The sequence below is a fragment of the Balaenoptera ricei genome, chromosome 3 (assembly GCF_028023285.1).
Source record: "Balaenoptera ricei isolate mBalRic1 chromosome 3, mBalRic1.hap2, whole genome shotgun sequence".
In the NCBI taxonomy this organism is placed as follows: Eukaryota; Metazoa; Chordata; class Mammalia; order Artiodactyla; family Balaenopteridae; genus Balaenoptera; species Balaenoptera ricei.
In genome coordinates, this window is record NC_082641.1 from 177,663,873 (window position 1) to 177,675,474 (window position 11,602).

General features: G+C 56.4%; 1 protein-coding gene across 2 annotated transcripts; it reads left to right on the top strand.

The window, feature by feature from the left end:
- The first annotated feature begins 6,236 nt into the window (after nucleotides 1-6,236).
- Nucleotides 6,237-11,252, top strand: TUBB4A (tubulin beta 4A class IVa). 2 transcript variants are annotated; one of them, XM_059918622.1, is made up of 5 exons: nucleotides 6,237-6,357; nucleotides 6,754-6,797; nucleotides 6,892-7,000; nucleotides 7,109-7,219; nucleotides 9,597-11,252. In XM_059918622.1, the coding sequence occupies exons 4-5, from the start codon at nucleotides 7,159-7,161 to the stop codon at nucleotides 10,652-10,654; spliced, it is 1,119 nt and encodes a 372-aa protein (XP_059774605.1). In that variant the 5' UTR covers nucleotides 6,237-6,357; nucleotides 6,754-6,797; nucleotides 6,892-7,000; nucleotides 7,109-7,158; the 3' UTR covers nucleotides 10,655-11,252. The 2 variants fall into 2 exon arrangements, with proteins under 2 accessions (XP_059774605.1, XP_059774604.1); XM_059918621.1 differs by lacking the exon at nucleotides 6,754-6,797.
- Nucleotides 11,253-11,602: the final 350 nt, after the last annotated feature.

Consider the following 11,602-nt stretch of genomic DNA (forward strand, 5'->3'; position numbering starts at 1 on the left):
TGCAGAGCCATAATCATACACACATACATCAGGACACACACACAGAAAGAGCGAGCCCTTCCACGCTTATCCCCTCCTTATCCTAACCCCTCACCCACCTCATTCACAGGACCCTACCTGTGAATGGGTCCCTGGGGCTCTGGCCTCCTCTGGCCTCCTGGCCATACTGTCCTCTCTGCCCATGTCCCCATGTCCAGGCTGTGGAGATGCCAGGAGGACAGACTGGCCGGAAGGCCTAAGGAGGGTAAACCTCAGTTGACCCATCCATGAGTGGGGTCGTCTCCACCCCCTGCAGTCAGTCTCCCCATCGTGCTGAGTGAGACCGGTTTGCTGGTACCCCACATCCAGGGCTTCTTCTGCAATGACACCACCATCCAATAACCCCGAGTGGCCCATTACATCATCGAAGACTCGGCACTCATAAAGATGGGCTTCTTCATCTCCATCTTCACGGTAAGAGGGTGGCCACTTTCACCTCAGGCTGTGGTGACACACCATGGGCAAGTTCACCTGTTTTTCTGGCAAAGTGGAAACCCCCACCCATTATAGATCTAAGGCAGGAGGAAGTACCACCTCTTTTCCTACTGAAATGCGAAATCTCACTGCTCAACGGCATAAAACTCCTTTCCTTGAGGAATAGGTTAGCCCCCCACTTTTGACATAATATAGAGGAAACACCCACCTCTCTGCCTTAGGTATGGAACAAGAAGCTCAGCCCCTGCCCCCCAGTGGCCAGGGAAGCCCCATCCCTTATATGCAGAAGGCAGGAAGCAGTCCTGCCCCTTTTCTGGGGATCTGGGAAATCTCCCCCTTTCAAACATAGAACATCCTGCCTCTTTCTCCCAGTGACAAGGGAAGTTCCATCATTTTCAGGCATTTGGGAGGAAGTCTATCCTTTTTTCCTGGTATAACAGGAAGCCCCACCCCTTTCATATATGAGACAGGAAATCCTGCCTATGTCTGACAGAAACTAGGGAGATGACCCACCTCTTTTGCTGGTATAACAGGAAGTCCTGCCCCTTTCAGATATGGGACAGGAAATCCTACCTATGTCTGACATAAACTAGGGAGATGCCCCGCCTCTTTTCCTGGTATAACAGGAAGTCCCGCCCCTTTCAGTTGTGGGCCCCCCCCCTTTCCTTGATGATATGGGAAGCCTTATCCCTTGGCTTAGGAAGTCTTGCCCATTTTAGGCACAAGGGTGGGAGAAGTCACCCATTTGTGTGTGTGTGTGTGGGATGGAATGAGAAGCCCCACCCTTTTGCCTGGTTTACTGGAAAAGAACAGCCTCCCTTCCATATGAACCTGTCTGAGACAAAGGATTGGGGATTTTCCACTCTTGTTGCGCCCTCCGCCCTCAGCAGTGACCCCTCACCCCTCTGACACGGCCCCACAGATCAGCCTGGGAGAGTTGATTCATGTCAAGCGCCTGCAGCTGAGCTCGCCAGCCTTCATGAGCGGCACTTACACGGCCATGATCTACAAGCAGCTGGGCACCTTCATTTTTGGCGTCCTGGCCTGCTGCTCCCCGACCAGCATTGCCAAGATGACCACAGGTCACCTGCGGCCCCACTTCCTGGCCGCGTGCCTGCCTGACCCAGCCTCCTTCGACCGCGAGAGCGGCTACGTCACCAACTACACCTGCACAGGGCACCCCGAAGACGTCCTTGATGCCAGACAAGTGGGCGGTCAGGGAGGGGAACCCAGGAAGCATCCCCACCCCACCCCAGCCCCAGCTGATGTCCACCCTGCCCCTGCCCGTCCCCCAGGAAATCCTTCTATTCTGTGGACGCCTCCATCGGGATGTACTCCATGGTGTATTTGGTGGTGAGTGTTGGCCGGAGGTGGGCTGCACACCCGGCAAGGCCAGAAAATACTCCATTGTCCCCCCGCCCGCCCCCACCCCATGCTTGGTGCCAGCAGTGCCAGGCACAGCTTCCATAGAGCTTGTGTGTTCCCCCAGAGTCAGGAGGGCAAGAACGGGGAGGGCCCATCTTCTCTTAAGACCCATTCAGCATCCCTGTCCCAGAACAGCAACTTCCAGAACCCTCTGTCTCCCCCTCCCTGCAGCTGGAGAGGGCCCATGCCAGGCTGGGTCCATGCCCAGGGCTGGGCTCCGCCAAGGGCAGGGGGAAGGGAAATCAGACCCAACTGAGGTGTAGCTCTAAGGTTTGGGTAATAAAGTGGCAGGAGGAGTAGGGCGGGGGGTGGGGGAACCCCTGGGAAGGAGCCGATGACCCACGGGCATAGACTCGGCTGGCAGAAGCGGATCGCACACATCGGAGCCAGCCCAGAGCACCCGGGCACCGTGGTGGGCAGACACAACGACACAGAAGCCCAGGCTACAGTGCACGTGGTGCTACATGGCTGCCTTCACACCAGCAACGTTTTCTCCCTGAAAGGCAGCCCATTCGACTGCCAGCCGGCCCCCCTTTTTTTTAAAGACAAAGTAACAAAGTAACTACAGCTTCCTGTAGTGATAGCAGGGCTTTGGAGCTGGAATGTACATGCTCTATTCCCAGCCTCAACTGTGTGTGACATTGGGTGAGACACTCAATGTCCTTGGGCCTCCATTTCCTCATCTGTAAAATGAGTGTGGAAATAGCACTTGCCTCCTACGGTTGTGGTTTCATGAGCTAACACATAAATGAGCTGATACGCTCAAAGTATTTAGAACAGGATCTGCCCTAAAGGTCACTATTATCATTAATAACAGGCGAAACAGACTCCCTCCGTCCCGGGGGAGTGGGGGTGGTTTGGGGGCTGGGTGCATGCCAACAATGCCAGGAGGTGCACAGACCGATCACACACAGCTAGGAGCCAGGCCTTCCCCTGATTTTATGGACCGAATGGTCAATTTTGTGAACAGAATGTTCTGGGTCTCGGGGAATTCCCCCACCTCACGTGCCCATATCTGATTTCTCCCTAAAGCACACAAAAGCCACTGTCCCGTTCTTCCTGCTCATCAATTTCACCTGATGTTTAAAGAGGGGATTTTTTTTTTTTCTGTTTTCCATTTCAAAATCAAGAGCCCAAACTCTGCTTTTTGAGGGCCCCCTGATGAGGCCAACCTGCTTCGATTAGAGATCTGACACTGGCAGAAAGTGGCAGTGCCAGGTCACAGTATGAGCCTATCTGGAGGGTCTCACCTGACTCTTGGGAAATCATTCACCATCTAACAATTCTCCCAATATTAATAGCATGAAGTTCTCTTACAATGATGGTTTCGGGGGCCACAGCCCCTACCCTCTTTAGAGGCTGAAATCCATTTCCATATAAAACTGGCAGGCTTGGACAGCCCGGTGGGCACAAAAACGCAGCCGCGGGGTGGATTCCCTCCGGATACCTGCTCCCAGGGTTTCAAGGCGCTGCCCATCCGCCTTCCAGCTCTATGTACAGGCCAGGTCCTGGGGACAGAAAATCTGGCTCTTACGGCCCACCATCCAGCTCCTTTTGTTGTCCCTGGCTCTGTTCACTGGCTACATCCGGGTCTTGGACCATTGGCACCACCCCTATGATGCCATCTTCGGATTCTTGCAGGGAGCTTTGATGGCTTTCTGGGTGGTAAGTGATGCCATGGGACACCTGGGTACCAGGGAGGCTCTGCTTGCCTGAGAGCCATTGGGTACACCTGGCACTCCTCATCTTCCAGGAAGGGAGCCCAGGAGAGGCCAGACTGAAGAGGGAGCGGCCTTGGGGTGTAGGTGACGTCAGCCCACCCCAAACCCTCCCCCACTTCATCCCTGCAGGCTTTCTACATCTTGGGCAATGCCAGGTCCCAGAAGCTCCAGGTGCTAGAAGACCACCCATCCCCTGCTCGCCACTTTCCTCCTCATTTCCCCTCTGTATTCCTCCCCTGAGGGCCCTCAGGGAACCCAAGGGATGCCCCGATGCAGAGGAAGATAGAGGGCACCCATTGCTCACCAGAGTCTGTGCTCTCCAGGGGGCTATCCCTTCCAAGGTGGGCTAATCCAGGAAGCCCCACCTCCCTGGAGCTCAGCCCTGACCCCAAATCAGCCCTGCCCTGGTGGGGTGACACAAGAAGCCCCATTTTTCTGGGGCTGAACCCCAAATCAGCCCCTCCCAGCAGGGCCACTTCCACTTTTATGTTTTGATGATTCTTGATATATTAAATAATAAAATGCCAACACAGGGTTTATGAATTTTTGACAGATATTAACATGGGTTGATGGACTTCCTATTTCAATCCGGGAACCGGGTCTCAGGGATCAACTGTAACAACATTTGATAACCTCAGAAGTTTCAATCAGGTTTCTCGACCTTGGCTATTGCCATTGGCATTTGGGGCCAGATTATCCTTTGCTGCCAAGGCCGTCCGTGTGCAGTGTAGGACACTGAGCAGCCTCTCTAGGCTCCACCCACTGGATGCCAATAACAGCCCCCAGTTGTAAAGATCAAAAATGACTCCAGACATTGTCAAGTTTCCCCTGTGTCTTGGGGGGGGGGGGGGCGGGGGGGAGAATCACCCCCAGCTGAGAATTTCTGGCTTAGGGGATTCTGCTGACCCCCCCAGGAGACTCTGCTCCATAATCATCTGACCTACTGAAGTCCCAGGACGCTGTACACGTTTAAATCACAAACAGAGAGAGGAAGTAATTCACAGATGCTGGGGGGAGGGGGAGGGGGGTCACCTTCGTTTGTACTGTCTGATCCAGCAGGAGTTTATTCTGGTGTCTAGTGTGAGCCTAAAGATCTAACTCAGTTGTTTTTTGTTTGTTTGTTTGTTTTTCTCAAATAATTAACTGGGTTTCTCAACCTTGAGCACTATTGACATTTGGACCAGATCATTCTTTGGGGGGAGGGGGAGACTGTCCTGTGCATCCTAGAATGTTTAGCAACATCCACTCACTACATGCCAGTAACACACACACACACACCCCCATCCAGGCATAACAACCAGAAACATCTCCAGACATTGCCAAGTGTCCCTGCGGGGCAGAATCGCTCCCTGTTGAGAACCACAAAATTGGAAGCCACGGGTGAGAGCGTGAGGTCCCAGCCCTTCAGCCGACCTGGCTAATCCCACCCCCACCCCGCAGTAGCCAGAAGCCATGGAGGAGGAGGGAGAGGCTTCCAGGGATGGCAGAGCTGGAGGCTGCCAGCAGAAAGTGGCCCCAAGAAGTCTGGCCTTCGCTTGTGGGGCAGCACAGGAAGTCTTGCCCAGCATTACAATAATAATTGTAATACTAATAGCTACAATTTATCGTTCACTCTGCGAGGGGAAACCGGGGCCATCTTGTTAACTGGGCCATCTTTGGACCCTCCCAACCGCCTAGAAGGCAGGCATTCCCGCCAGCCCCATCTTGCAGGAAATTCAGCCAGAGGGAAGCCAAGTGGCCTGTGCAAGGTCATATACTAATAAATGCAAAGGCAGGGCGATGGATTGGAATAAATTATAACAATGGAGCAGAGAGGTGCCGATCTGGGGGGAGCAAGGCAGCCCGCCGGGAGCCCTCTATCCCCGCAGTATGTAATCCAGCTATAAGTCTTAATCTTTGATGTGCGACCCCAGGCAAGGCTGAGGGTGACCCCACCTGCGACAGACCCAAAGCCCAACCGAGGTGTCCAGGGGGAGCGCACGGTCCCCCCCAAACCTCCATCAGCTTCCAAAAGCATCCGCAGTCAAACACGGAAGGGAAATCGTGGTTCTACTTACTACGCAGCTTCAAGACAAGTCCTGCAGAAACCGACCGCCCCCTCCTCCCAAAACTGTCGGCTACTCCGGAGCGGCCAGCTCGGCCCCACTAGGAGCCCTCCCGGTTAATGCGAGGGTTCTGGCGAACGAGAACTAAACGGAATGGGGAGGGAGGCTTGGGACGGAGAAACTGAGGCAGGGTCGTTCGGGGCGAGAGCGGGGAGAGGCAGAATCTCCCGGCTGCTTGTTTACCGGGCGCTCTCCCTCCCCCCGCCCAATCCCTGCAAAACCCGGGTCGCCAGGCCTGGCTGGGGGCGGGAGGGGTGGGATGGAGGAAGGTGGTACTGTTGGTGCCTGAGAGGCCTCACCCTCCACGGCCCGGGGTGGGGGGCGCACGGAGCCCCGGCTCGCCCCAGCCCCTGCCCCCAGAGGTCTCCAGGCGGCAGGGGAGGGGTATCCCTCCATCCCCGCACCCTCCGTCCCGGGGCGGGACCGGGGGGCGGAGCGGGCCGGTGACCTGCAGTGACGCGAGCCCCGCCCGCTCATATAGAGGCGCCCCAGGAGCGCAGGGACCGTGCTTCGCCGCCGCCGCAGATCGCAGCAACAGCACCAGCGCCGCCGCGTCCACCATCAGCGCCGCCGCCATGCGGGAGATCGTGCACCTGCAGGCCGGCCAGTGCGGCAACCAGATCGGAGCCAAGGTACGCGAGGGACCGGGCCCGGGGACGCGGTCGAGAGATGCGGAGTGCGGTCCACCGAGCTCCGCAGAGCTCCTCCACCATGGGCCTTTTGGGGGACGGGGCCCCCCAGGAGGCCAGCACCCCAGGGGCGGTGGGGGAGGGCGCGGGGGGCAGGGCCAAGCTGGGAACAAAGAGGCCCATGGGGGTGGGGCCCAGGCTTCTGTCCGCTTGCCACAGCTGGCCTCACAGCTGGCCCACTGTCCCCTCCACAAGCACAAAGAGACCCCGCCCCTACCCACGGCAGCAGCCAGGGAGCGCTGACCCCAGCCCGCTGGGCTGCGGTGGTGCGTCTGCTCCACCCCGCCCCCACCGCTCCCTTCTTGCTGCCTCATCCTCGCCCGCCCACTCTGCCTCTAGGTTCCACACTCACCTTGCCTGGGGGACAGGTGGCAGCTAGGGAGGTGAGTGGGGGTCCTGAGCCCAGAAGATGGAGGTGGGGCAGACCTGGCCACCGGCTCCACCTTCTTGGTCCTTACCACCGCCCTCCCCCCCCAGTTTTGGGAGGTGATCAGTGATGAGCACGGCATCGATCCCACTGGCACATACCATGGGGATAGTGACCTGCAGCTGGAGAGAATCAACGTGTACTACAATGAGGCCACAGGTAAGGGGCAGGGGACACCTGCCAGAGTGGGGGTGGGGAGGGCCTGGGAGGGGACAGGATGCTGGCTCCTGGCGCTGACCAAGCTGCTCTCCATCTGCTTCTCTGCAGGAGGAAATTACGTCCCCAGAGCTGTGCTGGTGGACCTCGAGCCGGGCACCATGGACTCTGTCCGCTCAGGCCCCTTCGGCCAGATCTTTCGTCCTGACAACTTTGTGTTTGGTGAGTCACCGTCATGAGACACAGGCAGGGAAGCCCCCCCTCCCCAGATTCTTTCATTTCCACATGCTTGGTGAAAATTCTTTTTAAAATTCTTCACCTAGCGTCTAAACTCAGGAACCCAGAGCCCAGCGGGGAAAGCGGATACACAGGCCACTGTGGGAATCCAGGGGAGGCATCTGATACAACCAGGGGAGGTGCAGGGTAGGGAAGGCTTCCCGGAGAAGGTGGCATTTTAATTTAACAGTATGGACCTGAGCCAGACTGCGGTGTTCAAATCCCAGTTCTGCCACTTCATGCAGTCGACAAATACTTATTAGCACCTACTGCATACCAGGCCCTACTGTACCCCCTGGGAATATAGCCAAGAATAAAACAAATAAAGCTCTCTGCCCCCACCCCCGAGCTGACATCCTGGTGGAGGGAGCTGGGAAGATAAATAAATGGGAAGAGAAGAGAAATAAGTCAAACTCAGGCACTGATTGAGTCATCTTGGTGATTTTGGACAGCCCCTTCAATCTCTCTGTGCCCGTCTCCTCATCTTTAAAACAGGGATTATACAAAAACTTACTTTTCAGGATTGTGAGACTTAAAGCCACTAACACGTATAAAGAACTTAGAGCAATGCCTAGCACAGAGAAAAAGATAACTAAGCATTTGATGTTTTGTTGTCATTTTTATTATCATTATCACTATTAATGTCTGCAGCCTAAAAGGTGAATAGGACTAGGGTTGACCAAAGGGCAATGAAGCGAGGAAAGGTGTGTAAGACAGAGGGAACAGCATGTGTGAAGACAGTGGGCACATTTACAGCACTCAGATTGAAGGGGCCTGCACACTCTGAACAACCGTGTAGGAAACATTTCCTGGTACCTCTAGGTCAAGCTAAATGCACATCCCCACCTGACCTCAGGCCCCAGGCTCCCCCTCCCCCAGCGCCTCTCCTCCTAGTACACAGTAGTTTAGTCTGGAGTCTAGGGATTGACGGGACAAGCTATGTGACCTTGAATGAGTGACTTCCTCTCTCTGGTCTGTGCAAAGATTCAGGAAGATAATGATGATCATGTGTGGTTATGGCACACAATAGGTCCTCAGGAAGTGGCTGCGGAAAGACTAAATGAGGTGGACCAAAAGATGTGAGGGATTCTAGGATGATTATGGGCGGCTCCAGTCGGGCCAAAAGATTCTGTGGCCTCTAGTAGGTGAGGCAGGGGAGGTGGTAGAAAAGTGTGGACTCAGGAGCCAGACCACCTAGTTCAAATCCTATTCTCTCAGAGGAGGTGACATTGACCAGAGACCTGAAGAGTCAGTCAGGGGAGTACCTGGGGGTAGAGCATTCCAGGCAGAGGGCACAGCACATGCAAAGGCCCTGGGGCAGGACCAGGCCTGGTGTGTTGGAGGAACAGTGAGGAGGCCCATGTGTCTGGAGCAGAGTGAGGGAAGGGGAGAGAGGGAGGAGTGGAGGGCAGGGAGGGGATGGTGGCAGGTTGTGCAGGGCCTTGTAGGCTGTAGGGAAGATTTGGGCTTTTATCCCGGGGAGGTGGGAGTCCCGGAGGGCTGTGGACGGAGAAGGGACAGGACCTGACTCAGGTGCTCACCGGTGCCCTCTGGCTGCTGCAAGGAGAACAGAAAGGGGGGAGGCTGTGGGAGGACCAAGGCAGAAGCGACTGTACTGATCCAGATGGGCAATGAGGGGGCCAGACCAGGATGGAAGCAGAGGAGGGGGCAAGAAGAAATGTTACCTGTTCACAAAAATACCAGCCAATATTCTAATCCTAATCCTTGTCCTCTGGAGCTTGCATTCCCCTGTGAAATTACAGACAATAAACATGATTAATTTAAAAAAACAGGTTTATCACTTCTGCGGAGGGTAACAAAGTCCTAAAGAAGGGGAAAGAGGGAACCATGTAAGTATCTGAGGGAACAGCATTCCAGGCAGAGGGAACGGCATATGCAAAGGCCCTGAGGCAGGACTGTGCCGGGTGTGTGGCAGGGACAGCAAGGAGGCCTGTGTGCTTGGGGCAGAGTGAGCGAGGGGGAGAGAGGGAGGAGGGGAGGGCAGGGAGGGGATGGAGCAGGTTGTTCAGGGCCTTGTGGGCCGAAGGGAGGACTTAGGCTTTTACTGAAAGATGGAAGAACTGGGGTGATTTTGAGCTAAAGCAGAACATGATTTAGGTTTTATCAGAATCCTTCTGGCTGCTGGGTGAAGGGAAGCAAGGATGGAACCCGAGAGAACAATTCATCATCATCATAATAACAATAATAATAATAATAATGATTTTGTTATTATTATTATTCAACTACTAGGATGGCTGGGAGTGGGGTGGAGGGTGGGCTTTCCCCATATCAGCCTGGGTGTCCCCTCCCCTTCCCTCTTCAGGCCAGTCTGGAGCCGGCAACAACTGGGCCAAGGGCCACTACACAGAGGGTGCCGAGCTGGTGGACGCGGTCCTGGACGTGGTCCGGAAGGAGGCGGAGAGCTGTGACTGCCTGCAAGGCTTCCAGCTGACCCACTCGCTGGGCGGGGGCACGGGGTCCGGGATGGGGACCCTCCTCATCAGCAAGATCCGCGAGGAGTTCCCGGACCGCATCATGAACACCTTCAGCGTGGTGCCGTCACCCAAGGTGTCGGACACGGTGGTGGAGCCCTACAACGCCACGCTGTCCGTGCACCAGCTGGTGGAGAACACAGACGAGACCTACTGCATCGACAACGAGGCGCTGTACGACATCTGCTTCCGCACCCTGAAACTGACCACGCCCACCTACGGGGACCTCAACCACCTGGTGTCGGCCACCATGAGCGGGGTCACCACGTGCCTGCGCTTCCCGGGCCAGCTCAACGCCGACCTGCGCAAGCTGGCCGTGAACATGGTGCCCTTCCCGCGCCTGCACTTCTTCATGCCCGGCTTCGCGCCGCTGACCAGCCGGGGCAGCCAGCAGTACCGGGCGCTGACGGTGCCCGAGCTCACCCAGCAGATGTTCGACGCCAAGAACATGATGGCGGCCTGTGACCCCCGCCACGGCCGCTACCTGACCGTGGCCGCCGTGTTCCGGGGCCGCATGTCTATGAAGGAGGTGGACGAGCAGATGCTGAGCGTTCAGAGCAAAAACAGCAGCTACTTCGTGGAGTGGATCCCCAACAACGTGAAGACGGCCGTGTGCGACATCCCGCCCCGCGGCCTGAAGATGGCCGCCACCTTCATCGGCAACAGCACGGCCATCCAGGAGCTGTTCAAGCGCATCTCGGAGCAGTTCACGGCCATGTTCCGGCGCAAGGCCTTCCTGCACTGGTACACGGGCGAGGGCATGGATGAGATGGAGTTCACCGAGGCCGAGAGCAACATGAACGACCTGGTGTCCGAGTACCAGCAGTACCAGGACGCCACGGCCGAGGAGGGGGAGTTTGAGGAGGAGGCCGAGGAGGAGGTGGCCTAGGGCCGCCTCCATCCCTTCACATCAGCGCCCTGCTAGGATGCTGACCTTTGACCCCACCAAGAACCCCCTGCTTCACCTCCCAGCCTGACTCCCCTCTGACCCTACAACCTTGCACCTCTTCCCCCGCCAACCTTTGACCCTTGAGCCCCACTTTATCTCTGACCCCTCTTGAACTCTCCCACCTTGGACATCCCCATGAGCCCTGCTTCACTTCTGACCCTACAAGCCCCACCTTTAACTCCATGATCCCTCCTTCACCCCTGACCTCTCCACCCTTGACCTCCCCACGAGCCCCATTGCACCCCCCAGACCTATAAGCCCTGGTTTACGTCAACCCCTCCCTCTGAGTCTCTCCCTTCATCTCTGAACTTGCTTCACCTTTGACCCCACAAGTCCCACCCACCCTCCGAACTGACCACCTTTCTGGCTTCCGTGACCCCCCATTTCCTTCCTGAATTCACTCCCGTCAGCTCCCGCAGACCTTGGTTTTCCAGGGGTGCTGCTGGGGGAGAAAGAAGCCCTGGAGCATGTGGGCAAGAGAGGCTGCTCCCCGACCCTCCCCGCTGCCTCACCCTCAATAAATTAATTGTTGTCCTGCCGTGTTTCTGCCGAGTGTGCTTTTCATCGTCCTGTGGGAAGGTCACGTGAGGCTCCTCCCTATGGGATGGAGGTGGGTGCTGAAGGAACTTCTAATCGGGGGGTGGGGAGAGGGCAGGAATTTCAGAGTCAGACAGACCAGGCTACGCCACTAACTCACCCTCTGGTGTTGAGCAAGATGCTGGCCCACTCTGAGCCTCGATTGGCTCACCTGTAAAATGGGCTCATATGTTTTCCCCCCATGCCCCACCTCAAGGATGTTTGTAAGGACTCAAGGGCACAGTACCTGGCACTGGGTGGGTTCTTAGTGATGGAGATGCTGCCACTCTCTGTGGGGCATCTTGCGAGAAT

Coding starts and splice junctions, on each gene's coding strand:
- TUBB4A (XM_059918621.1), top strand. CDS start 6,301: ATGCGGGAGATCGTGCACCTGCAGGCCGGCCAGTGCGGCAACCAGATC. Junction 6,358..6,891: donor GCAACCAGATCGGAGCCAAG/GTACGCGAGGGA, acceptor CTCCCCCCCCAG/TTTTGGGAGGTGATCAGTGA. Junction 7,220..9,596: donor TCCTGACAACTTTGTGTTTG/GTGAGTCACCGT, acceptor TTCCCTCTTCAG/GCCAGTCTGGAGCCGGCAAC.